At 46.4% G+C, this 27,003-nt stretch overlaps 3 protein-coding genes across 5 annotated transcripts in view; 2 read left to right on the forward strand and 1 right to left on the reverse strand.

Annotated features, from left to right (window-relative positions):
- Positions 1-2,540: 2,540 nt before the first annotated feature.
- Positions 2,541-6,205, forward strand: APH1A (aph-1 homolog A, gamma-secretase subunit). The gene is made up of 7 exons (XM_045861653.1): positions 2,541-2,887; positions 3,445-3,615; positions 3,784-3,857; positions 4,091-4,213; positions 4,367-4,494; positions 4,916-5,039; positions 5,367-6,205. The coding sequence occupies exons 1-7, from the start codon at positions 2,775-2,777 to the stop codon at positions 5,429-5,431; spliced, it is 798 nt and encodes a 265-aa protein (XP_045717609.1). The 5' UTR covers positions 2,541-2,774; the 3' UTR covers positions 5,432-6,205.
- A 165-nt stretch (positions 6,206-6,370) lies between these two features.
- On the reverse strand, positions 6,371-12,908 carry CA14 (carbonic anhydrase 14). 3 transcript variants are annotated; one of them, XM_045861650.1, is made up of 11 exons: positions 12,777-12,908; positions 10,553-10,573; positions 9,424-9,603; positions 8,918-9,060; positions 8,594-8,689; positions 8,340-8,406; positions 7,783-7,940; positions 7,570-7,687; positions 7,305-7,322; positions 7,101-7,185; positions 6,371-6,978 (listed from the first exon to the last, which is right to left on the reverse strand). In XM_045861650.1, the coding sequence occupies exons 1-11, from the start codon at positions 12,829-12,831 to the stop codon at positions 6,915-6,917; spliced, it is 1,005 nt and encodes a 334-aa protein (XP_045717606.1). In that variant the 5' UTR covers positions 12,832-12,908; the 3' UTR covers positions 6,371-6,914. The 3 variants fall into 3 exon arrangements, with proteins under 3 accessions (XP_045717606.1, XP_045717605.1, XP_045717607.1); XM_045861649.1 differs by having other exon boundaries at positions 7,305-7,325; XM_045861651.1 differs by lacking the exon at positions 9,424-9,603 and having other exon boundaries at positions 7,305-7,325.
- The window catches only part of ANP32E (acidic nuclear phosphoprotein 32 family member E), a 42,510-nt gene continuing 28,228 nt past the window's right edge, over positions 12,722-27,003 (forward strand). Inside the window, exon 1 of the mRNA XM_045861655.1 lies at positions 12,722-12,854. The gene's annotated coding sequence lies outside the window, so the exon portion shown is untranslated. The remainder of the gene's footprint in view (positions 12,855-27,003) is intronic.

Below are 27,003 nucleotides of genomic sequence, written 5' to 3' on the forward strand. Positions count from 1 at the left end.
ACAATTTTAACTCTGAACCCCCTTTAACCTCCTTCCCAATATTGCTCCCCAAGATCCTCTTTCTTCTCTCCAATTCTCTTGTCTTTACAGATGAAGGCTTCATTAGTGATATACTACACTGTATTGCATGATTCCTATACTAGCTTGTTCAAAGAGCTCCTACTTTTAAGTCTAACCTTCATCTCTTAGGCAGTAGCTCTAGCCCATTTCCTCTCATTCAAGTAAAAACAATACCCGTGGCTGTCTCTCTGCAACGTCTATCCTGTGCTTTCTTCGTATTTGTCTTTTAGGTTGCAACAGGATCTTCCCCCCTCTGCAGCAATTCAAGTTGAGATAGTGTTGCCGGGAGAGACCTGGTTTTTCTTGCTGACGCATGTAAAGAATTACATATCAGCAAATCTAGTAGTATGTAATCAGTTTATTAGTGGCCTGTTCCCATCGAAGAGAACAAGACCAGGTAGAGTAGGGGGTGAAAGGCAAAGTTTTAGGGCAAAGCAGGGCAGAAAAAGTAAGAGTGGCTGAAGACCAGGGTGACAAGCCCCTGGGCAGCCTGAGGCTGGGTGGCCAGAGAGCCAAGAGCACCCTGAGCTCCAGAGAGAGAGAGACAGAGAGAGAGAGACAGAGAGAGAGACAGAGAGACAGAGAGACAGAGAGAGAGAGAGTCCTTTGTTCTCAGGACTTATATAGTTGGTGGGATAGGAGGGAAAAAAGTCACATATTGATTAACAGGTAAATGTGGTGCCAGCTTTCCTGAGGGAAATGTGACTACCCAAATTTAGGGATGAATTGGAGTCTGTCAGTCCGAATTCTTATCTCGCTCCAGACTCCATTTGGTCATCCTGTTGTAAAACAAATATGTGACTGGAGGCAGTTAATTAAAATTTGAGACACTTTTTAAAGTTATTTATGGGCTCTTTCTGTAAGCATCAGGGACTCCCTTGTAAAACAGATAGTGACCAGAGGTAGGCAATTAACCAAAGCTGTTTTATGGGCTCTTTCTGTGGGCACCAAGGACCCTCTCCCACATTCAGGCCTTGGGATGAAAGCACAGTTTCAAGGCTTTCTTTCCCAGATAGTAGAAATGCTACAAAGAATTTCAAGGACTTTCCTTCTTTCTTGCTAACATAGTGTTTCTTGTGATGTTGGAACACCTGGCAAGATTATTAGACCAGGCTCAGGACTGCTGAGTTAGCGTGTGAGACATGTCTCCTTCCTCCTTCCTGCCTCAGTTTACTATTTATTCTACCTAATTGGTAAAAGGTGTTTCCTGGCAACCAGGGTGCTAAACGCTGGCCAGTGACAGTATTGCAGTTTAGAGTTTTTCCCTATGCTGTCTCCTGCTTCAATAGGATTGTTACCACCCTTCTCGTCAGGAGCATGTGTTTGTGATATAGTTTTTCCTATAAGTTAGCTGGGCAACTGCTCGGCTGGCTGCCTGCTGAGCAGCCTGGTACCAAGGAACAGACAAGAGTCACACAGTTAACTATGCTGTTCACTCAGCTTGTATTGAATGCAGGTTCACTCAAAGTAGAACATCAACATATATTAATACCCTACTCACACTCTAATAATGTAAGAGAAATATAACATACACACACAGATCAATCAATGGGGAATAATGGACCCAAATCTCAGTCTCATCCTGCAGGTCCGGGAGACAGCACCTTGGGCAAGGGAGTCATCAGCATCTGGCAAGGAAGAATCTCTGGAGCCAGGTGGGCAGCAGGGCAGGTGAAGTCCTCAGTCCAGCAGGGCAGATGCCAAGGGAGATCAGTGTAGCATGGAGCAGCCCTCTGGTGTGTGGAGCTCGGCTGTCTCAGCAGTGGCCTGGAACTTGCTTCAGTTATATCTTGAAAGTGGTATGTACTCCATCCTTCTGGGTTTTTTTGATAAATGTCTTGGCACTCCTGATGCCAAATGGGAAATTTGCCCAGGAGCCTATGGGCAGTACATGGCTGTTCTGCTTGATACCCGTGCTGGCAAGTGTGAAATTGCCCCAGGAGCCTATCTATGGGTGGTCCCATTCTGCAGACACAGCCACTCTGACCACGTGTGCAGATACCTTAGGAGTGTTTCCTTGCCAGAGTTGTCTGCTCTGACCACGTGGGCAACTATGTCTCCTTGCCAGATGTCTTCACTCTGACTTAGGTGATTTTCCTCTTGAATCAAAGTGTCATGGCTGACTAACAGCCATTTTAGTTGACAAAAGTGACTCCACTTTGTTTTATACACCTTACGTTATCTTAGTCAGACGTATGCCATTTTATTGGTCCTGCTCTTCACACTTCTCCACAAAATAACGAAAGGAAGGCACAGCCAAGGCCTAACTGAACTCAGGAACCCTTGCGGAGCCCGGGCCACTGCTGGACAATTCAGTTGGGCCCGCTAGAGCCACGCCCAGCACCGAAGTTGAGGAATAAAAGGATAGGAGGACTACAACTCCCAGAGGGCCACGCATCCCCGTCCCGTCTCTGAAGCCCCGCCCCTCCGATTCTCCATTGGCCGTGCGGGTGAAGGTGGGGGAATTAGATGGGAGGTGGCCACCGGGCTGCGGCGGGGATTTGTGCCCTCCTCGGCTTCCGTAGAGGAAGTCGCGCGGACTTGTATTTGGGGTTTTGGTGCTCCCCCCTTCCCCTTCCCCGGGGTTCGGGGGTGACATTGCACCGCGCCCCTTACGGGGTCGCGTCGCCACCCCACGCGGACTCTCTAGCTGGCGTGCTCCTCCTATCCGCCTCTCTTGGCCAGGTCTCCGCCCCGCCCCCAGCTGCCAAGCAATGGGGGCCGCAGTGTTTTTCGGATGCACTTTTGTCGCTTTCGGCCCGGCCTTTGCGCTTTTCTTGATCACTGTGGCCGGGGACCCGCTTCGTGTCATCATCCTGGTCGCAGGGTGAGTAGGGGTCGGGGAGACTTAGGAGGGAGCCGAAGAGAGAAATCCGGAAGGGTTTGGAGGAACTGGGGCGATTCTGGGAGCCTGAGTTGGAGAGACAAGTCGGAGGTGAAGATTGGAAAGGGTTGAGTCAGTCAGGGCTTTGGGTGATTTCCCATATTCCGAGGTTGGTTTCCGCCTTCCAGGGATCGCACAGATTCCTTCTATACTTCTTCCGGCGACGTCAGAGGAGGCCCAAGGCCAAGACTCGGGAGGGGGCTGTGATGACTTCGGGCGGCCCCAAGGGAGGATCCAGGAATGGATACCTCGCCCTACTATGTTCAAACACTCTGACTGTCATTGCTCTACAGGCTCTTTAGTCAATTTCTGCCGTACCCCTGCGTCCGGAACCCTATAGATTCCCTTGGTGGAAACATCTATCTTATCTGCTCCTTGTCTCCCTGACCATCCGGAAGTTTAACTTCCACTTTTCATGTTTCAGCCTTGGTTGATTCCTTTCCTTGATTTCTCGGGCTGCCTCTACCTTTGCCTGTCTAATTGCCCCTGTTTTTCCGCAGGGCATTTTTCTGGCTGGTCTCTCTGCTCTTGGCCTCTGTGGTCTGGTTCATCTTGGTCCATGTAACCGACCCATCAGATGCCCGGCTCCAGTATGGCCTCCTGATTTTTGGTGCTGCGGTCTCCGTCCTTCTACAGGAGGTGTTCCGCTTTGCCTACTACAAGCTGCTTAAGTAAGAAGATGGATGTTCTGGAGGGGAGAGAATTGCGCTATGAGAAGTGGGGCAGCCCCTGGGTGGTGGTTTGGAAAAGGAGGCACTAAGGGAGGATGTTAAAGGGAAAGGAGTATTCCTGCTTTCCCTCATGTTTCCCCTACCCCACCTCACCCCACCTCACCCCAGGAAGGCAGATGAGGGGTTAGCATCGCTGAGTGAGGACGGAAGATCACCCATCTCCATCCGCCAGATGGCCTATGGTGAGCCAAGGGAGAGGGACTGGAGGAGGGTGTTGACACCCGCCTCTCCCAGGGAAGTCTGGAAACATCCACATATTCTAAGTGGCTATTCGTTTCCTTCATATCTGACTTCCAAGGAGAGGTGGTCTGGAGGGAGAGTAGGTGTGGGGGAATTGTGGCTGGGAATGGGGAGGAATCACTGGTAATCAGGCTATAGCGATCTCTGACATTGACGAGACCCTCCCTCCCCCCAGTTTCTGGTCTTTCCTTCGGTATCATCAGTGGTGTCTTCTCTGTTATCAACATTTTGGCCGATGCACTTGGGCCAGGTGTGGTTGGGATCCATGGAGATTCACCCTATTACTTCCTGACCTCAGGTAAGATCCCCTTTCTATTTTGCCTTCATGCCCTACTCGTCCCTGGCCCTGATCTTATTTATTGGCCTGCCCTGGGAGATTTCTGTGGCTCAATATCTTAGGAGGCTGGGAGAAGGTGAAGGATGTATCTCCTCCCCATCTTCCTTCCTGCAGCTTTTCTGACAGCAGCCATCATCCTGCTCCATACCTTCTGGGGAGTTGTGTTCTTTGATGCGTGTGAGAGGAGACGGTACTGGACTTTGGGCCTGGTGGTTGGGAGTCACCTACTGACATCAGGACTGGTGAGTTGGGGACAGGGGCCTGAGTCAGAAAAGAATTTAATGGTGAGTTGGATGGAGGGGAAATATATCTTTACTTCTTAACGTTTTAAGACTTACTGTGGGAGAAGGCAGAAAGGTGAGTCTTTAGAGGTCTCTCACCTCAGCCAATTGTGTAACCTTCTGTGGGGATGCTTTAAGAAGGAGTTTGAATGGATTGGTCAAACTGTAATGCAGATGGCCTGAGGTAAGCAAGAGTGGCAGACACCTCTGAGGAAGCTGAAAATCGGGAGCCACTTTAACCTCAAGATTTGGTGCTCTGAAGGGAAGGACTAGGGAATTTGAGCGAGAAAGCTGGGGGAGGTGTGGGTCAAAGGCACAGAGGACATGGGGATTAGGCAGAAGGAGAATCTAACTTCTTTTCTACTGTTACTCCCATCCCCAGACATTCCTCAACCCATGGTACGAGGCCAGCCTGCTGCCCATCTATGCAGTCACTATTTCCATGGGGCTCTGGGCCTTCATTACAGCCGGAGGGTCGCTCCGAAGTATCCAGCGCAGCCTCTCGTGTAAGGACTGACTACTTGGACTGATCACCTGACAGATCCCACCTGTCTGCCCACTGCCCATGACTGAGCCCAGCCCCAGCCAGGGTCCATTGTTCACCATTCTCTGTCTCCTCGTCGGTCTGTCCCACCACCTTCAGGGTTTTGTTTTGTCCACCGGTGACCTTTAGGCTTTACCAGGAGCAGCCTGGGTTCAGCCAGTCTGTGACTGGTGGGTTTGAATCTGCACTTATCCCCACCCTCTGGGGACCCCTTTGTTATCCAGGACTTTCCATGTGTCAGTGCTCTGCTTTCACCCTGCCCAAGACTCACCTCCCTTCCCCTCTGCAGGCCGACGGCAGGAGGACAGTCAGGTGATGGTGTATTCTGCCCTGCGCATCCCACCCGAGGATTGAGGGAACCTGGGGGGGACCCCTGTGCCTGGGGTGCTCCCTGATCTCCTCGCTCTGTATTTCTCCATCTCCAGTTCTGGACAGTGCAGGTTGCCAAGAAAAGGGGCCTAGCTTAGCCATTGCCATGAAGATGAAATTAATGGAGGCTCAAAGGGAGATGAGCTCTGAGTTTCTAAGTACCCCTTCCCCAGACTGGACATCTTGGTCTTTTCTCAGGTCTGAGGGGAACCATTTTTGGTGATAAAGACCCAAAACTGCCTTTTTTCTTTTCTTTTCTTTTCTTTTCTTTTCTTTTCTCTCCCCTCTTTTCTTTGAGAAGAGAAGGGAGGAGGTATGTTGGACTTCTGACCTCCTTGGACTATATTTTCCCCTCCTCAAATTGCTCCTTATGCTTGGGCTTCTGTCTACCCCCCTGTCCCCATTGTCCTGGGCCTTGAGAGAAAGGAAGTGCATGTTTGGGAACTGGTATAACTGGAACTAATGTTTTAACCTCCTTGACCACCAGCATCCCTCCTCTCCCCAAGGTGAAGTGGAGGGTGCTGCGGTGAGCTGGCCCCCTCTAGAGCTGCAGTGCCACTGGAGGAGTCAGCCTACCATGACATCGCAGGGAAGGAGGGCAGATTTTTTTCTAGTTTTTAATTGGGAGTGTGTGTGGTGGGGGGGTGAGGCGGGGAGGTTTTCTATAAACTGTATCATTTTCTGCTGAGGATGGCATGTCCCATCCTTTTATTCAAGGTGATTGTGATTTTGACTAATAAAAAGGACTTTATAATTGTAGGGGAATGTGCCTTTTAAGGAAGGGTGTAACATGTTAGTTGAGATTTCTGTCCTCATGTCTCTTGTCCAAACTTCTTCCTAATTTGGCACCTCCGATCCCTTCCTAGCCGAGGTTTGGTGCAAGGGCAGAAACCTGGGCTGGTGCTGTAACATGTTAGGAACTCGGGGTTAAGCATTTTTCAGGGTCCCCCCTTCCAAGATTGGGGTAAAAGAAGCTACTCACTCATGCTGCTTCTTCCCTATGCTTTGCCCACCTCTGCCACCTGAGGGATTAAGGAACTCTCCCACTCTCAAAATCCCCAAAGGTAAAGCCAGATATGAGTCAGAAACTTTAATTTCCAAATATATTGAGCAAAAATACCCCCTTCCCCTCCAAAAGCAACCCTTTTTCATAAGGGGATATCTTGCCCATATCTAGGCAAAGGGGCAGAAAAGAGAAGGGGTGGGGGACTTTGGGCCACATCCTCAACTTCCCCTACAATTAAGCACAGTCTGTGTTATCAATGGAGGGGCGTCTCCTGATCTCCCATGTGTTTTGAGAGACTGAAGGCTCGGCTGTACTTCCTTGAATGAGAACCCATCCGTGACTGGAGGAAGGAGGGGTGTCTGCCTGCTACTTCTACAGTAATCGTGGCCAGTCTCTGCACCCCGTCCTGGAAGCTCCCTGACAGGTGTGATGGGAAGGCATCCATGATGTCCGAGAGGGAGTCTATGCCTCGGTGACTGGTGCTGAGGTGAAGGCCACGCTCTTCTGGTCCCCTGACACCTTCTTCCTGGAAGGGGGAATGGTTCATGGATATGACTGTGGTGGCCTAGGCGGGACAGCCAAGAAGTGGAATAGGAGAACGCTTTTCAGGAGAAAAGAAGGGACTAGAAGAATGGGAAACGGCCTCACCGAATCTTCCTGGCGATGAGATAAACAGCCAGCAGAAGGCAGAGACAGCCGACCAAGATTCCCACTCCTAGGCTCAGCATTTCACCTGGGAGAGAGGGAACGTGGCAGTCAGCCTAGGACTAACTAGCCTAGACACTGAGCCCTTCCCTTGCTCATTGAGGCGCTCCCCTGCCGGCCCCACAAACTTGGGTAGGGTTGTCTTACCTGTGGTGTATGAGGATTCTGCTGTAAGGGAAGAAAACTTGGGTCAGTGGCACTTCAGACCCCCATCCCAGCTGGGAGCAGCACACTGTGCCTCTGTACCTGGGGGAAGTCACCTGGCTACTCAGGATTGGGGTCTGGTTCCCAGTCTAAGTGAGTCCTGGAAACTCTTACCCTCTTAGCCTTCTTTTCCTCCCCAGTGGCTCCGTAGTGCCTGCTCTTGAGACCCCCAGTTTCCCATCTCCTTTTCCGAGCCTTGAATAGTTACCTTGGATGAAAGAAGCAAAGATCGTTCGCTGATTGAGAGGCTGGGGGGCTCGGTAGTTCTGCACCAGGAGCTTAGAGGGCTCCTCTGTAGAGAACAGTGTCTCCTGAAGCTTTTCCAGCTGGAAGAGGGGTTAGAGGAGAAGTGTCGCTTAGGGGTGGGAAAGGATCTGGGGTTACAGCTACGTCTCTGCTGCCTCACTTCTCCACCGCTCACCTGTTCCCTTGAAATCTGGGCCCTTCGGCTGAAGACTGTCCAGAGCACACTCTGGTAGCAGGGGGGCGTGGTGAGCGAGCCGTTGTAACGGAAGAAGTGTGCCAGCACTGGGGGGAGCAGCTCTCTCATGTTGAAGGGAGGCACTGAGGTGTTCTGATCTGGGGGAGAATAGACCAGGATCACCTCTCTGTTGCACCCCAGCTTACCTAGACAGGGCTCCCAGAGGTGAAACTTCTGACCCCTAACTTACTCCCTCATCCCAGGCCTCTTAGTACTTTTTTTTTTTTTTTTGGAAGTTTCCCTGATGTCTGTTCTGACTTTGTCCCAAGATTTTTTTTTAAAAAAGACTTTATTTATTTTATTTTTTTAGAGAGGGAAGGGAGGGAGAAAGAGAGAGAGAAACATCAACGTGCAGTTGCTGGGGGGCTGGGGGCCGTGGCCTGCAACCCAGGTATGTGCCCTGACTGGGAATCGAACCTGCGACACTTTGGTTCGCAGCCTGTGCTCAATCCACTGAACTATGCCAGCCAGGGTGTCCCAAGATTTTTAGGGCTCACCTTTATACCTTATTTCATGCAAGTGACTCAGAATGTGTTCATAAGCTGGATTCTTCGTCTCACCCACCTGGAAGGGAAGGAAGGGGAGGAAGTTTGGTATGAGTCCACGTTCGGAGTAACATTCACGTAGAGAATAAATGGCCAGTGGTTGCTGAGTCGCCTTGGGAGGGAGAGCAACAACAGACACGAGCACAATGGGACGAGGGAAGCAGAGGGAGTGAAGAGAGGCCCAGGAGGAAGTGGGGAGCACTGACCTCAATGAGGACGCCCAAGACGGCCAGGCCCTGAGGCATCTGAGCAGCCTCACTCAAGCTGTTGTAGGTATCAGAATCATAGTGCACGATGTGGAGCTGAGGGGAAAGGTCATTGAATCATTTAATGTTTCTCCACTTCCCCACCAAAGGCTTTGATCCTAGCTGCCACCACCACCACCGCCCCGCCGCTGCCAGCATGCCCTAAGTCTGTCCCACAAGGGTCGGAGTTATCCTCCAAGTATGACTTCCCAGTTTCCAGGTCCTTTTCCCTAGCACCAACCATGCCTGTCACTATGTCCTAGACTGAGTTTTGCTCCCCGGTACCTCTGCAGCGCTGGCTTCACTGTTGATCTGGTGCTCAGACCCCTTCGGGGATCCTTTCTGACCCCAGTGCAGGTGGAGCTGGGCAGCTACATATTTTTGGGGAAGTCCCTCCAGATGCAGGGTAGGGGGCAGAGAGAGTTGCACTGTGAGGAAAAGAGCAAGCTAGGGTTGGTGGAGGAAAACGGACACATCCCCACCCCTAGGATGCCACCGATTCTTGGGAGACTTGGCTAGCCTTTTCCAGTTCTTCCCACAGGCCGCTGCTTTCCTAGCACGTTTTTCTCAGTGAAGATCAAGTCAGTAATGTTCACGCTAATCCACCCATAGAGCTTGGTCATAGATGTTGAGTTTCCGCTCTTGGCTGCAGGAGCCTCATCCCCCTCCTCACACCTCCAGATTTACAGAGGGAGCCTTGTCAGAATTCAGAAGGTCAGAGAATACTTTTTCCTCCTGACCTGTAAGGTTGCAACTGAAGCTCTCACCTCCGTGCAGCCTGGGCATTTTACCTGTGTGGCCATTGTTGCGCAGCTCCAAAGGCCTGGTGCCAGGCTGGTCATATCCATGGGGCTGCAGAGGGAGCAACTCCGGGTCAAAAGTCACACTGTCTGTCTGGATATTGACCGGGGACTGGGCATTGCGTCCACACTCAGGGTAAGAGGCTGGCCAATGGTGTTGACCATGTGGGCCTGGTGGGGGTTACCACAGACATTTGTCCTGCTCCCCAGCCCCAGCCACCCTTCAGCAATCCCCCACCAAGTTTAACATCTGTGTGGAGGAGTAGAAATGAATTTTCCTTCTACCCCACTTGAGACCCCAGTTGTGTACGGCTGGGTGAGGTAGGAGTCCCTGCTGGACCTGATGCTTCAGTCCCCTCCAGCTACCCCGAGGCTGTGATGATTCCCCAGCTTTCCTGATAATGGGGGATACTGACGTTAACTTACTTGTAGTTTGAGGACAAGAAAGCTGAATGAGAGGAAGAGGGGCTATTTAGAATGCCTGCATACCCAGCCAAGGGGGAGTTAGAGCAGAGCAGGAAATTTGGGCAAATACAATGATCCTAGAGAGGTAGGTCCCAGTGGGGCCCCCTACTAACTGGCCTTGTATTCAGATCTGCTGACTTTCCCTCCTTTGCTTTTTGCTCTCACCCGAGACCTTGTATTGACTCTGGAATTCAGTCAAGTTATTTGTCAGAAGTTCAAAGGAATTGAGTCCCACCTCCATCAGGATCACATACGATCCTGCCAGCCTCTTCCTCACCGCCGATCTCAAGTTCTGTCCCAATTCCAGGTGCAGGTAGGGGGCAGAATTGATTAGAACAGAAAGAGAGCTAGGCGGTGAAATGGCAGCTAAATAAATCATGGTTCATTTTCCCTACCCAATGTCCTCTCCACTCCAACTCCTTCATCCCGAAAACTGAGGACACAACTGGCTTTTCTGCTGAGTCAGGACGTGTGGGATTTGATGGTTAGAATGGGGACTAGGAGTTACATATGTAAAGTCTAGGGCATGGGAAGGTGGAGAAGGGAAGGAGCTAGGGCAAGAAGCTAAAGGAAACCATACAACATAAATCTTCCTGCCAGGTGAAGAGGTCCCAGTGTGAAAAGGGTGTAGGTAGGCGCTGGGTTCAGCTCTCACCCTCATAAGTCCAGTGCTGACCTGCAGAGCAGAGTAATTTGAGTTAGAGCCAGCGCAGCCTGGGGCAGGGCCCTCCCTTGGGCAATCTGTACCGCTCCACCTCCCGCGCACGCTGCGCTCTGCTCTTTCTCCTCCCTCCGCTCCACCACTTCCCAAAGGGAGCCCTGAAACTGGACACCTCGGTAGAAAGGTCGGGGGTCTATTTAAAAATCACCAGCCTGGCTGTGCTTGTACTTCCTGCGCAAAGGGGGAGGAGAAATGAAAAGAGATAAAGCCTGGAGACTAAAATTAACCCGGATCCGAGGGTGCCGTCCGCCCAGTCCTCACTTTCCCCTGGCCTGTGCCAAGGCAATCCAGCGCTTGGAAGGCTGGGTGAGGTGAGGGTGTGCGCAGGGGCTTGGAGGAAACGGATGGACAAGGAAGGGGAAAGAGTTTCAGAGTGGGGGGCCGTGCTAATGAGGGCAGGAGGGCGATTATTCCTCTACTTTGAAGCATTGCAGGAATCAAGGCTCTGAGCTGGAAATGAGCATTTAACTTCCTCCCCGTGGCCACGGTAACTCTAAGGAAAAATTTCCCCATCCCCATGAACCTCTGCTGCCTAGATTCCCAGATGGCTAGGGAAGGCGGGAGTCAGGCCGGGGTCCGCTCTGCGTTGAGGGTGGTGGGTGGGCACGAGCAGGCAGCCTGGCCGGGGCAGGATGAAAGTGGAGCATTGTGTGTGGAAGAGAGAGCTGCCAGCTGGGTCACATGCCAGCCTCTGGAGCAGTCCCGTCTGGGGCTGAGGGGCAGGGGGTCTGCTGGCTCAGCCCTCACCCAGGGCCAGACTGCTTCCAGAAGGTTTCCTCAAACTGCTAGAAACTTTGGAGGAAAATCCTGAATTCCTTCCTGTCTCCCTCTCCTATTCCCTTAAATTCCTCAGACTTCCAAGATATCGTCGATCTCACCCTCGGGCTCTTCCACTAGCCCAGCGATATTCAACCTTTTTCATCTCATGGCACACTAGACTAATTACTGAACTTCTGCACCCCAAAAATATAATTTTTGCCGATCTGACAAAAAATAGGTATATTTTTGATTCATTCACACCGACAGCTATTGTTATGTTGGCTATTGTCTTTATTTACTTGACAATCTAAGGGAAAAGAGGTCCGTGCCCCTGACTAAATAGTCAGGCTTGCGTGTTTTTAACATATTTTGCGGCACACCGTTTGGAAGTCGCTGCACTAGCCCATCCCTCGGTTCAGACAACGGGGGAAAGCGGCCCAGGGGAGGGCTGGGGGCAGCCTCTCGCTCACCAGGGCAGTGGGACATCTCAACAACTCGAATCCTTGGTTCCGTGCAGGGACCACTTTGCTGCCCCCAGCCCACCAAAGCCTCGGCACTCTACTTCTACATCTGTTCCTGGGGACTCTCACCCTGCTTTTTTCCTTTTCCTTGGATGCAGTTTGCAGCTCTCCATTTGGCTCCCCCGTCATCCTCTCTGCGTTCCATTCCTGCTCTCTCGATAACCCCCTTCACCCTGTTCTTCCCACAAATCTTAATTACACACCTACTGTGTGCTGGATACTGCTCAAGGCATAGGAAACACAAAAATACGGGATGGGGTCCTGGGACCGCTCTGGAAGCACCTCAGCCTGTTCTCCCAAGAGTCCCTCCTCATCTCCTGGGAGCTCCCGAAAGTCCCTTGTAAACTGTAAAGGGTCCAACAATGTTGACTATTATTGCTACTGCTTGCAGGGAAAAACTGGGCAATTAGTCATTCCATAGACTCAGAGGGAACCTTGGCCCTGATGGGGATCAGGGTCTGAGTCAGGCCAGCGGCAGCGGGTATGCGTCTCCCTGCCACCAGTCCTTATTGTCTCGCTCCAGGGCTCTTTGGCTCCCTAATTGGAGGAGTCAGTAAATAAAGAGGGTCAGGAGGGCTGCCTGGGACTAGGGCTGTGGGGGAAAGAGCTCTGGAGAGAGTCTGTAGCTTGCACAGGGATTCTGGAGTGTGTGTATGCATCCTGGCACCCCCCACTACCCCCCTCCTCAAGCTTTCCCTCATCCTCACTAACACCAGGGCTGGAAAAGCAAAAGGAAGAGAAGAAAAGTGGTCTCCTCAGCACCCCTCTGCTTTTCTATCCCCTAGGCTTCCTTTTACCCTCCGCCCCCCACCTTAAGCTTGCATAACATCATGTGGATATCAGCACAGACAGACACACAGACATTCAGATGAACCTACCCCCGAATGCAGCCTTGATCCAAATCACCTCTAGCAGGAGTATGAGGAGCGTCATGGTATCCTCGGAAGGAGAACAAGGTACTGGGATTTTGGAGACTAGAGGGCTGGGCCAGAAAGAGAGAATCCTGAAGTTCAGTGTATTTATCTCTTTTTCTTTTGCTGTCTTCTTGTCTCCGTGCGCTTCTAGGCAGTGGGTTTTCAGTAGGGTGCTGCAGATTTCGGGGTCCCCAGGACAAATCTTGCTGCTTTCTTTTATCTCCCCTTGTAGTCTTCACTCTACTTGCTGGCCAGTGACTTCACAATTGCCTCCTGCTTTTAAGGTGGCTCTGGACGGGTGTACGTGGGGAGGGGGGGCTGCCTGGGTTGCAGGCCAACAGCTCCTTAAATAGCCAATTAGGTATGCAGGATGGCCCTGCTCTGAGCCCCAGCTCGCAGCGGGTTTCACGGGAGCCCTGGCCCAGGCTCAGGAGCCCAGCTAGGGTAAGCTCTTCCTTCCTCTGCGTTCCACACAGACACTGTTCAGACGGGTGTCCCCTGGAGTCGGGGGGGGGGGGCGCAGGGAGCAGGGAAGGAGGGCTTTGGGGTCCAATCCAGCCTGCGCAGGGGGATACTGGGTTCTCATTCCCCGGCTGCCTCCTCCGAGGAACAAGTCCCCGGGTGGTGTGGGGCAGGTCTTGGGAGAACCTGTTCCCAGTGTCCTGCAGAATTCGAGCTGCGCTGGAATAGGAAGAGTCCAGAGTTAGGAGATGGTAATAAGGAGGAGTTGGGAGAGTCAGGGTAGCAAGTCAAAGACTAAAACCTGGGTTGTGGAAAATAAAGGAGAAGCGAGGCCAAGAGAACTTGTCTGGAGCGCCTGTCACCACCCCCTTCCCACGGTGAGGCCTGGGTCCACGTGCCTGTGTGGCCTTGGTGGGGGGATGGTTTTGTTTGTTGTATAAAGCCCATTTGTGTGTCCAGCGGGGGAGGGGCTGCAGCAGCACCATGGAGAGACAGCGGCTCCAACTGCCAGACCCAACCACCTCCCTCCCCAGGGAGTCCAGATCTAGGGCGGCTTTTGTCACTGCAAAGGACACTAACCCCTGACAGGGAGGGCAGGACAGGAGGAGAGATGGGGAAACCTGAGAACAATCACTACCATCAACAACAACAACAACAACAAAAAAAAGGCGGGCTCCACAGAAGGAGAGGGGAGGGAGTAGAGAGAGAGAGAGAGAGAGAGAGAGAGAGACTGATCATGTGACCCAATTGGAAAAGGGGCCTAGGGTCTTCCCTCCGGCCCAACAAAGAGCTGAGCGGGACGTGTGGGACTGAGTGAAACCTGCCACCAGGGAGCTGGGCTTTGTCTGGAATGTGGGCTGCTGCTTGCTCCCCACGGGACTGGAAATCCCGATTGGAATGTACATCCTAAGTCCCTCATTAGAGAATGTGAAACCCACAGATAATTCCAAACCAGACATTGAGATCTCTGTCCTCCCTACCCTTCACCAGTCTCCAGCCAGGAGGATACTCCCTGTTTGAGCTCCCTCTGCCCTCCTTGTCCCTGCTAGGTAGCAAAAAACAGCCAAAGCAAAGGGAGCAGAAGCTAAATAAGGGAGAGGGATAATAGCCAAATGCATGCGCAGGATCATCAGCGCCGAGGAGTCAGGAGCCCGCCATGCCTTCCTGTGACTGATCTGCAAAGCAAAGCCACTTTGCAGATGCCATGTCCTTTTTAACTCTCATCATCCTTTGAATTAGTTTTCCCTTACAGGAAAGTTTTTTTAAATTTATTTTTATTTATTTTTTGTCCTTACCTGAGGACACACCTATTGACTTTGGAGAGAGGGGAAGGCAGAGAAGAGAGAGGGAGAGAACTATCGATTGGTTGCTTCTAGTACAAACCTGACCAGGGACAGAACTGCAACCTAGGCATGCGCCCCGACTGGGAGCCTTTCAGTTTACTGGGCGACACTCAACCAACTGAGCCACAGCGACCAGAGCCCTTAGAGGAAAGTTTTGTTTTGAGGTTCCTCCAAAATCTCTACCCATCTCATCTAAGAAGAATAAATGGTAAAGTGTAAATTAGACTTTCCTGGATGAGGATAGTTATCACAGAGCAACAGGAAAAAAAAAAAAACAGAAAAGAAAAGAAAGAAAGCAGAGACATCTTGTGCATGGTACAAAAGCAGGAGCCTGAAGAGAATGACCTCAGAGTTCCCAGAGAGAGCCTGGGGCTGTGATTCAACCTCTCATGGCAGGTGGTGTGTCTTGCCAGGCGCCACCTCCTGGTTGTCTGTGGACTTTCCAACGTTAAAATTGTAATGTAAAATGTTTTGTATGTGATTCCTTCTGGTAAGTGTTTCACCGCTGGTGGGCTTTGGGACTTTTGTCTACACAGTTGAAAATTGTTCTGCAAAGGGGTCTTAGCCCCAACTCAGCACTCTGCCACTTCCGGGCGCACAGCCCCTCTAGGCCCTCGTGCTTCCCAAAAGGACAAAGGCCCGGGTTCCTAGGAGAGAAGGGAGACAAAGCACCGTCCTCTAGAGACTTGCCTTTATTTTGACTGTTGGCTCTACTCTGCATATTTCTGGTGTCAAGAGGACCATTATATGTTAAAAAAAAAGAAAAGAAAGAAAAGAAAGAAAAAAGAAAGAAAGAAAGAAAAGAAAGAAAGAAAGTCTCCCCCCTTGCCCTCCGACTCTCCCTTTAGTTGGTACTCAAAACTCTGGCACCTTTGTTTTAATTCTTATTCCCTCTCCAGCCCGTGTTTCACTTGGGGTTTGGCCAAAACCTTACAGAAACCAAAGGAATCCACTGACTTCTGGCGCCATCTCCTGTCCTTTCAAAGGTAGTGCAATGTGAACAAGCCAAAATCAAAGGTCCTTTTAAAAAGGATATTTAAACTCACTAAATATCCCAGGTAACCTAAAACACCGTACAGGAAACCACTAGCTTCTTTGAGTTTGTATGGGGAACGCATACATTCCATGAAGAAGGGGAACAGACCAAAAGGAAAGAAGAATGGTCAGTACAGGGGCGTACTCAAGCAGTACAGGTGAAAACTAATTGCTGAGAAGAGGGAACCAATGAGGAGACAGAATTAGATGGAATTGGACTTCCTGAAAGTGCAAGCAACTTTGTTCCATGAAGTAATACAGACCCAGAGCCAGTCTAACTTGATAGATAACCACATTCATTATTACACACTTGTCTTCTAGCACAATGGTACTGAAGCCCCTTAAATGAACACAAAAGCTTCCAAGAATTAAAGTTAAAGTAAGGCCCCTGGGGGAGGGGGCGGTCAGTCCCCACTGCAGGACCGGTGCAGTATGAGAGTCTGGTAGACAGAGGAAAGGTAAGAATTTGTGGTCTGAAGTGTTGTAATTTTAACTTTTTAAAAAGGAGTAGTTATGTGTCATGCATTGATTCTGTGCCCGGAACACTGCCTGGTACATAAATATTTGTTGATTGGATGAATGAATCTAGTCATTGGGACACGTATTTACTTTCTTTCTACCTTTGGTATCTCACCGAATTTTAAACCAGAAGGGTCATCGGGCATCATTCCAACTTCCTTGTTTACCTTGTAAAGATTGAGTTTTGAGGGATTTAGGGGATTTTCCCATGGTTTGTGACAGAGTTGCTAAGCTGAACCAGAGAAAGGACACAGGTGCCACTGCACTTTCTCCTGCACCAGCGCTTCTCAAACGTCACCGTGGATGAGTCATCTGGAAAGCTTATTAAAATACTGATTTCTGGGGCTTTCCCTTCCACAGTCTCTGATTTCTGGGCTATGTCCAGAGATTTGTATTTTTAACAGGCTGTGAGGTGAAGCTGAGGCTACTGGTCTGCGGGACCACACGAGAAAAAAAGCCTTCCACCACCTGGAGAAGCAGAGGCAGTCAGGGCTTTGCCATTCATTCTCTGTAGGGATTCCAGCCATCTGGAATTGTTCATTGCAATCACTTTTGTAAGGTTAGCAACAATGTCTTCCTTAGTTACAAACATACATGGAGTACTTCTAGGTGCCAGGTGCCATGCCAGACCCAGAAATGAAAAATGGATAAGCCATCCTCCGGGCCCTCAGGAACTTCACAGTCTCTTAGCGGATGCAGACACCTTCTCCAGTTACTGGAATACAATGGGGAGAAGTTCTAGACAGCGGCAGAGCAAAGCGTTTACCGAACCAAGTCAGGTGGACAATTAGCAGTGAGATTTTCTTTACCTAATGTTGACAGTCTTTCCATGGGATGAGAGCATCACCAGGCTCTATAACTATGTGTGAGAACATAAAAAGTGCCACTCCAAAGGAAGGCAGACTCATGCTTCACTGTCTTTGAGAGTGACACCAAACAGATTTGACATCAAAACAGGATTCTCCCTAATAGAGTTAATAAACTGCTTCCTTTGCAAGGAGGAAGGAAAAAGGATATCTCGGTGCCCTGGAATTATTGTAAGTACTTGTTCCATCTGCCCTGCTGGCCACCCCCTCCTACCTGCCTCCTCCCTTTTCTTCTTATCCTCTACCATTCATCTGACTCACACGATCGTTGTTTACCAACTGAAGCAAAAGACATCAACACTTCTACCATTAACCATCGATGGTTTAAAGTTTTAAAGAAAATTTTTCTTTGTTTTTGAAAAAACTTTATGTCTGAATCACTACAGGGATAGGAATTAGAGCATACACCAAAATCTTGTGATGGTGGGTAGCTTTTTACTGGTTTAAATCCTCTCCCAAATAGTAAGTCTGTTCTTGGATTAGACTGTGACAAGTGATTTGGATGTCTTTGAAACCTTCTTTCATTGACATTTTGCTCTCAAACTATCTATACATTTTTCAAAAGGATATGAGTCTTGAAAGGTAAAGTGACTTGGCTGAGGTCACATAGAAATATTAAAAGAACGGAGAATCAGTCTCTGACCAATCCCTCACCCAAAACATGTTAAAATACTTAAAAAACAACTTCTAAAGAAAATAGAGGGCATTTCTGGCTCAGTTAATTCCCTGTAATAGTTGAGGAGGTGTTGCTCTGAGGGGGAAATCCAAATACAAAAACTAATAAACCTTTCTTTTAAACTTCAAGTCATTTCTAAGGCAACATCTGCAAAAGCGAAATGCAATTATTAATGAGCCCATAGACCCTGCATTCTCCCCACTGTTCTAACTAGAACTTGCTTGTTGTTTCACGTATCACATACGTTTTATTTAAGTAGCACTATCATAGGTTGGTTATAAATCCATGCATTTTGGAAAGAATTGATCTTTTTGTGCCTTTCAAAAAACAATAAAAAGGAGCCCTGGCTGGTGTGACTCAATGAATTGAGTGCCGCCTGCCATCCAAAGGGTCGTTGGTTCGATGCCCAGTTAGGGCACATGCCTGGGTTACAGGCAAGGTCCCCAGTAGGGGGCACATGACAGGCAACCCACACATTAATGTTTCCCTCTATTTCTCCTTCCTTTCCCTTCTGTCTAAAAATATATAATAATGATGATAATGATAATGATAATAATAATAATAATAATAATAATAAAGGAAATAGTTCTTGGAGTTGGCTCCAGAACTGTTAATAACTCCAGATCTTGGCAATGGCTTGTCACTTTTCCTCTTACTGACAATTTTTAACTTATAGAAGTAATACCTGATTAGTTTAGGGCCAATAGAAGATTTTAAAAAATAATATCCCTCAAAATTTTCACATATAGAGATAACCACTGTTAACATTCTGATATCTTACAAAGTTTTTTCTATAAAGCTACATCTAAATGCATATATTTTGTGTGTATAAATGTGTTTTTTACAAAAATAGGACCACGCTATATACATAATTGGCCTATAATCATTTTTCTAATACTACTTTGTGAACATTCTTTTATGTCAAAAATATAAATCCCTGCCATCAATTTAAACTGCATAGTGTTATACAGAAGTAACCTCATGTATTTAACCAAGCCTCTGCCTTTGGATATTTAGTGGTCCCCCCTGACCCAGTGTTTACTTATGACAAACAATACTCCAGTTAGAATATTCTTGTTCATATACATTTGCACACTTGTCCAATTGTTTCTTAGAAGTAGAATTGCAAGAGGGTATATACTTATAAAAACCTTTTTATTGAAAAAAAGTTGAAATTCATTCCTTGTTTTAAAAATCAAGTTTATGTAGGTATAATTTACATACTGTAAAATTCACCCTTTTTAGTGTACATTTCTATGAGTTTTGATAAATGCATACAGCCATGTAACCAGCATCATAATCTGAATGGGGAATGGCTCATCGACTCCACCCCCCCGCTCCCCACCATAATTCCCTCATGCCTCTCCCTGGTCAGCTTCTCTTCCCACACTCATCCTCAGGTCATGACTGAGCTGTTTTCTGACCCTATAGTTTTGTCTTTTCCAGAACATTTTATGTATTATATTGTACATACAATATGTGGCCTTTAGAGTCTGGTTTTTTCCACTTCGCATTGGTTCATGTTGTTGCATATCAAAATTGGTTTCATTGTGTCACAGAGTTTTTTCATTATGTAGATGTACCACAGTTTATTTGTCCACTTACTAATTGAAGAGCATGTGGGTTGTTTCTAGTTTCTGACAGCCATGAATAAAACCACCATAAACCTTCAATTATAGGGTTTTTTTAAGATTTTATTTATTTTTAGAGAGTGAAGGGAGGGAGGGGGGAGAGAGAGAGAGAGAGAGAGAGAGAGAGAGAGAGAGAGAAACATCAATGTGTGGTTGCTGGGGGCCATGGCCTGCAACCCAGGCATGTGCCCTGACTGGGAATCGAACCTGTGATGTTTTGGTTCGCAGCCTGCGCTCAATCCACTGAGCTACGCCAGCCCGATCTCAATTACAGGTTTTTGAGTGGACTTACGTTTTTGTTGATCTTGAGTAAATAAATACCTAGTAGATGGGTTGCATGGTGAGTGTTTATCTTTGTAAAAATCTGCCAAACTGTTTTTCATAGCAGTCGTATGAAAAAAGGAAAAAGGGAAGAAAGAAAGAAGGAAAGAAAGAAAGAGAGAAAAAAAGAGTAGCCATTCTAATAGGCATGTAGTGAAACTCCCTTTTGGTTTCAATTTAGGGTGTGCCCTTTTAGAGTTTTTGCTACATTTATTGCCATGTTGTCCTCCATAAACATTATACCCCTTCAGTGGTGTACACATGAGTCGTGAGTCTTCTTTCTTTGGAGAGATAAACAGAGGACCCTGCAGTTGGTGTTCCATGACCAGGCAAAAATTCAGTATTTTTCTCTCCCTTGTGACCTTTTAGTTATCATACAGAAATATCGATAAAATTAACTTGTTTCATGGTTAAATTTCATACAATGAATTCCATCTTCTCATGGATTTTTAAGTATAAAGTGAGAGTTATGTTCATTTGGGGGAAATTATGGCTTGAAGATAAGTAAAGTTTACATTAATGAATATAATAAGCTGTGTAAAGACACATAAAGAGAGAATCTTAAAAGCAGCAAGGGAAAAGATGAGGGTTACAAAGGAGTTCCATTAGACTATCAGTGGATTTCTCAAAAGAAACTCTACAGGCAACAGAGGGCTGGCAAGAAGTATTCAAAGTCATGAAAGGCAAGGACCTACATCCAAGATGACACTCTCCAGCAAAGCTATCATTTAGAATGGAAAGGCAGATAAAGTGCTTCCCAGACAAGGTAAAGCTAAAGGAGTTCATTTTATTATATGAAATGCTAAAAGGACTTATCTAAGAAAAAGAAGAAGGTAAACAATATGAACAGTAAAATGACAACAAACTCACAACTATGAACAACTGAAACATAAAAATGAACTAAGCAAACAACTAGAACAGGAACAGAAATGGAGATCACAGAAATGGAGATCACATGAAGGGTTATCAGTGGGAAGGGGAGAGGGGGAAGAATTGGGGAAAAGGTACAAGGAATAAGAAGCATAATGGGTAGGTTCAAAACAGAAAGGGGAGGTTAAGGATAGTATAGGGAATGGAAAAGCCTAAGAACTTATATGTACAACCCGTGGGCATGAACTAAGTGGGGGAAACCTGGAGGGAATGGGTGTACTGGGTGGAGGTGGTTAAAGGGGAGAAAAAAATGGGACAACTGAAATACATAATCAATAAAATATACTTAAAAATTATATAGCTTTCAGGGGTACAATTCTATAGTACATCATCTGTATATTGTATTGTGTTCACCAAAAGTCAGTTGTCCTCCTGTCACCATTTATCAACTCCCCTTCCCCTCTTCTACTCCCCCCCCACCTTTGCCTCTGGTAATCACCATACTGTTTTCTGTGTCTATGAGTTTTGTTTAATCTCTTCACTTTTTTCCACCCAGCCCCACAACTCCCCTCCCCTCTGACTCTGTCATTCTGTTCTCTCTATTTATAAGTACATTTCTACTTTGTTTGTTAGTTTACTTAGAGTTCAGATATAAATGAAGTGACATGGTATTTGTGTTTCTCTCACTGGCTTATTTCACTTAGCATAATACTCTGCAGGTCCATCTATTCTGTCACAAAAGCTAAGATTTTAGCTTCTTTTTTCTACTAGTATTATTCAACTGTATGCATGTACCACAGCTTTTTTATCTGCTCATCTACTGATGGGCACGTGGGCTGCTTCCTGATCTTGGTTGTTGTAAATAATACTACAATAAACATTGGGGTGCATCCCTGACCAGTGTGGCTCAGTTGGTTGGGCATCGTCCTGGGAAGTGAAAGGTCACCAGTTCAGTCCCCAGTCAGGGCACATGACTGGGTTCAGGTTGCCCAGTTGGGGTGCTTTCGATTGATGTTTCTCTCTCACATCTATGTTGCTCTCCCTCTCTTTCTCCCTCCCCTTCCCCTCTCTCTAAAAATAAATAAATAAAAATTTTAATTAAAAAAATAAATAAACATAGAGGTGCATATATTTGTTTGAATTAGTGTTTTGGGTTTCTTTGGATATATTTCCGGAAGTGGAATTGCTGGGCCATAAGGCAGTTCCATATTTAATTTTTTGCACCAATCAACATTCTCATCAGCATTGCATGAGGGTTTCCTTTTCTCCATATCTTAGCCAACATTTGATTTATTAATGATACTCATTCTGACAGGTATGAGGTGATATCTCATTGTGGTTTTAATTTGCATTTCTCTGATGCTTAGTGACACTGAGCATCTTTTCATATGTTGACTACCTGTCCTCTTTGGAGAAGTGTCTATTCAGGTCCTTTGCCCAATTTTTCCCATTTTTTAATTGCATTGTTTGTTTGTTTGTTTTTGGTAAGATTTTATTTATTTTTAGAGAGGGGAAAGGGAGGAGAAAGAGGGAGAGAAGAATCAATTGGTTGCCTCTCGAACACCTCCAACTGGGGACCTGGCCTGCAGCCCAGGCATGCGCCCTAACGGGGAATCGAACCAGTGACCTTTTGGTCTGCAGGCCAGCACTCAAGCCACTGAGCCACACCAGCCATGGAAGATTATTTGTTTGTTTGTTTTTTATGTTCTTTATAAATTTTGGATATTAACTCCTTATCGGATGTGTCATTGGTGAATACATTCTCTCATTCAGGGGGTTGTCTTTTCATTTTGTTGATGGTGTCCTTTGCTGTGCAAAACCTTTTTAGTTTTATATAGTGCCATTTGTTTATTTTATCTTTTGTTTCCCTTGCCTAAGGAGATATATCTGAAAAAATATTGCTATGAGAAATGTCTGAGATTTTAATGCCTATGTTTTCTTCTAGGATTTTTATAGTTTGAGACTTAATTCATTTTGAGTTTATTCTTGTGTATGGTGTAAGAAGGTGATATAATTTCATTTTTGTTCATAACTGTTCAATTTCCCCAACACCATTTATTGAATAGACTGTTTTTATCCCACTATATGTTCTTGCCTCCTTTGTCACCTATTAATTGACCATAAAGGTGTGTGTTTATCTGTGGACTCTCTATTCTGTTCCATTGATCTATATATCTGTTTTCATGCCATTACCTGCTGTTTTGATAAGTATGGCCTTGTAGTATTGTCTGATATCAGGTAGCATGATTCGATTCCTCCAATTTTGTTCTTCCTCCTTAAGGTTGCTGTGGCTATTTGGGGTGTTTTGTGGTTCCATATATATTTTTGGAACACTTGTTCTACTTGTTCTAGTTCTGTGAAATACATCATTGTGGTATCTTGATAGGAATTGTGTTGAAACTACAGATTGCTTTAGGTAGTAAGGACATTTTAATGATATTAATTCTTCCTATCCATGAACATGGTATAAGCTTCCACTTCTTTGTACCTTTGTACCTTGTTTCCGAGTAGAGGTCTTTTACATCATCGGTTAAATTTATTCCTAGGTTTTGTTTTTTTCTTGATGCAATTGTAAATGGAATTGTTTTTTTAGTTTGCATTCTGATAGTTCATTACTGGTGTATAAAAATGCAACTGATTTCTGGATATTTATTTTGTATCCTGCCACTTTACTGAATTCATTTATCAGTTCTAATGTTTTTTTTGGTGGAATCTTTAGCATTCTCTATATATACAGTATTATGTCGTCTGTAAATAACAACAGTTTTGCTTCTTCCTTTCCAATTTGGAGACCCTTTATTTCTTCTTTTTGTCTGATTGCTGTGGCTAGGACTTCCAATACTATGTTGAATAAGAGTGGTGAAAGCAGACATCCCTGACTTATTCTTGATCTTAACGGGGAACACTTTTAATTTTTTTCCTGTTGAATGTGATGTTGGCTGTGGGTTTGTCCTATATGACCTTTATTATGTTGAAGTATGCCCCTTCTATTCCCACTTTCCTGAGAGTTTTTATCATAAATGGGTGCTGGTTTCATCAAATGCTTTTTTCCCTATGTTTATTGGTATAATCATGTGAATTTTATCCTTTTTTTTTTTACATGGTGTATTATGTTTATTGATTTGCAGATATTGTACCCCACTTTGGCTGTCTCTTTGTGTTTGTTTCTATGTATTAGGTAGATCTGCTCTGCCTACCAGTCTTATAAGGAGGCCTTATGTAGTAGGTGTCCAGTAGGACTCAACAGAGAAGTTACCTTGACCACTCGAGCTGAGTGCTACAGGAATGTCTCTTGTGTGGGTTATGTGAGCTCTCCTGTTGTAATTGAGTCTTGGTTGCTATTGGCCCAATTGTATGTGGGAAGGACACTCAGGCTGGCTGACTATGAGGATCAACCCCAGGCACAGTGTATGAGCTGCTGTGCAGGTGTTGACCACAGAAAGAGTCTGTATGCCTGCTGAGATCTCTCTTTGGATATGCCACTTGTGATGCTAATTGGAGCCTGCTCTGATGTCTGAAGCTGGCTACTTAGGTATGTCTGATCTGGGGCCTCTTGGGAGGAACTCTAGTGCAAGTCAATGTTAGATGCTGCTTGTGGCTGGCCCTGGGTAACCTGTTTGGAGCTACAAAGTGATCCAGTTTGTGGCTGCCTTTGCTAGGCCTTGGTGTATGTGGGAAGGACCAACCTGCACCACAAGGCCAGTTTCCACCAGCACCAAGCCAGGGGCAGGTCAGCAAGAGGCCCAAAGCACCTGGGGATTTGCCTCCACCTGCTGGCTGCCTGTTAGGCTCAGTCACTGAAAGCCTCTTTTGGTACTGGAGTTGCATGAGGTAGATTCTCAGTGAGTCACCAAGTAGGGGCAAGTGATGTTCACCAGAAGATACAGGTTCAAACTCAGTGCCTGTGTTGAGTCTGAGGCCACTCAGGAAAAGTCCCAGGGTATACCAAGTCTAGTTGTCCCCTTCTGGGATCCTGCAGACCTTTATGGTGGGGCAGGGTGCTGGGGAATTATCAGGGCGAGGCCAGCAGAGTTTATCAGGCCCAAATAGACCAGTATTCTTTTTTTTTTTTTTAGAATGTTATTTTTAATTTAACTATTTTATACATGCCTAAACTAAGATCACATTGACATGTATTCGATTTTTTTTTGTTTTTAAGATTTTATTTATTTATTTTTAGAGAAGGAAGAGAGGGAAATAGAGAGAGAGAAACATCAATGTGCAGTTGCTGGAGGTCATGGCCTGCAACCCAGGCATGTACCCTGACTGGGAATCGAACCTGTGACACTTTGGTTCGCAGCCCGAGCTCAATCCACTGAGCTATGCCAGCCAGGGCTTAGACCAGTATTCTGGTATGTGAAGGGAAGGCTCTGCATGGGTCAGCTTTGTAAGGGAAAAATGGCCCCTGCCCTAGAACCACACAGCTTAGTCTGTCCCAGATTCTTCTGGGAGCCAGATCTCAGTAGAGTTGGGGTTGCCTAGAGTTGGGATGGTGGGGCTGCTGGGAGACTAGAGATTGGAGCTCGTGGATCTCTGGTGAGAGGGATGAACCGGTCAGGTTCACAGGAAAGTGGGGGTGGGGGGGATGGCCACTACCCCACAGCCATACAACTCAGTCATTGACACCCCCTGAATCTGCCCAGACCTCTACACCCCAGCCTAGGCAGTTAACTCCTCAGCAGGGTGCAAGCTTTTCAGGCTGGAGCTATTGCATTCCCCCAGGCTGATGTCATAAGAGGGGTAGTGTTCTACCCAAGAAAGATTACATCTGAGGTATCAGATAATGACAGTGCAGGAATCCTAGTGGCTGTCCCTTTAGCTCTTTCCTCAGAGCCAGAAACCCCAGTCTCTCTTTATATGACTCCAGTCTGCTCTGCTGGAGCCTAGAGTGAGTGGCTGTGAATGAGATTTTATTGGCTGGCCCTTTAAGAGGGTGTCTGTGTCTCTAGAAGACTCCTGCCTCTTTCTGGCAAAAGAATCCCACTGATTTTCATAGCCACCTGTTATGTGGGTGCCTCTTTCTGGTTTTGGTGCTCTGGGCTGAGGAGTCTGGTGTGGGGTTGAGACCTCTTGTTCCCCAGGGGGCACCTTTGCAGCTGAGCTATCCTTCTCGTATCTCAGCCACCTCTAACGGGAGTGGGGCCAGCCCTTTTCATGTCTCTGTCCTTCCTACCAGTTTCAATGTGACTTCTTCTGTAAATCCTTCATTGTAAGACTCCTGTTCTGCTAGTCTTCAGTTGATTATTCAGGTTGATTGTTCTATATTTTTGCTGTAATTCCAGTTTGGTCCTAGGAGGTGATGAGTGTACCTTCTACCTACTCTGGTACTATCTTGAATCTCTTCCTCATATTATTATTTTTTAATAATTTTGTTTTATATGTTCTCTTTCTCTAAAACTCCTGTTTATTATATTTTGAATCTTCTGGTTGATTTCTAATATCTTTAACTTTTTTCTTCTATTTTCCATCTTTTTGCATTTTGTTCTACTTTCAGGAGATTTCCTCAGCTTAATTTGTTACTCCTTATATTGAATTAAGGTCTGCATTCATGTTTTTAATTTTCATAAGATATTTCTTCTAAGAATATTCTTTTTATAGCATCATTTTCTTTTACCTTAATGAATGCATTATCTTTTATGATATTAACTTAGGCTTTTAAAAAATTTTTTCTTCTGCTTCCTGTTTCATCTCTGTTTCCTCTGAGTTCTTTTTGAAATTTTTAATTTTTATCATTATTTAAAAGTTATGTATTGGTTTTGGGTGTACAGCTTAGTGGTCCTCTAAGTTCTTTTTTTTCCAGTTTTCTTTCTTTCTTTTATTTTCTTGGTTCTGCTTCTATATGAAAGACCTCTCTAAAATATTTGGTGATCCTTACCTATCCATTCACATTTAGGAGTGGAACACTTAGAAGATGTAATTATGGTTGGAAGTTTGTTGACTGATAGATTGCACAGTGAGGGAATGAAAGATGTATCTGGCCAGTTTATACCGTTTTGTCAATATTTCTGGACTTGCTCCCTAGACTAGTCCATTTTTTAGAGAGGAAGCCTCTAAGTTTTTACCTGAAGATACAACCATTTGCGAGATTAATGGAGGAGAGAATGGGGCTGGTTTGGGAGAGATCTCACTGTTTGAAATATAGATTTTTTTTTCACCTTTTCTGCCAGTTTTCATCATACCTAATCTGGCCTTAGTTATGCCTGGTGTCTCTGAGTTTAGACTACTTTATTTGATCCCTGTAGGTCAGAGTTGGGAAGGGACTTAGCTGCTTTCAATATGATCTTCAACCAATTCTTCTCTTTTAGCTCCACACTCACTCTTATCTGCAAGGGTTCTTAATGCTTCCATATTCATAGTCCTCGTGGGTGTCTACAGTGTAAATTAGTTTGTCTTTCAATCTCCTACAAGCAGTTAGGTTTCAACTTTCTCCTCTCTGCTAAGACAATTACCTCTAGTCTATTGGGATCT

The sequence above is a fragment of the Phyllostomus hastatus genome, unplaced genomic scaffold, assembly GCF_019186645.2.
Source record: "Phyllostomus hastatus isolate PE091 unplaced genomic scaffold, TTU_PhHast_1.1 phas_scaffold_216, whole genome shotgun sequence".
Taxonomy (NCBI): Eukaryota; Metazoa; Chordata; class Mammalia; order Chiroptera; family Phyllostomidae; genus Phyllostomus; species Phyllostomus hastatus.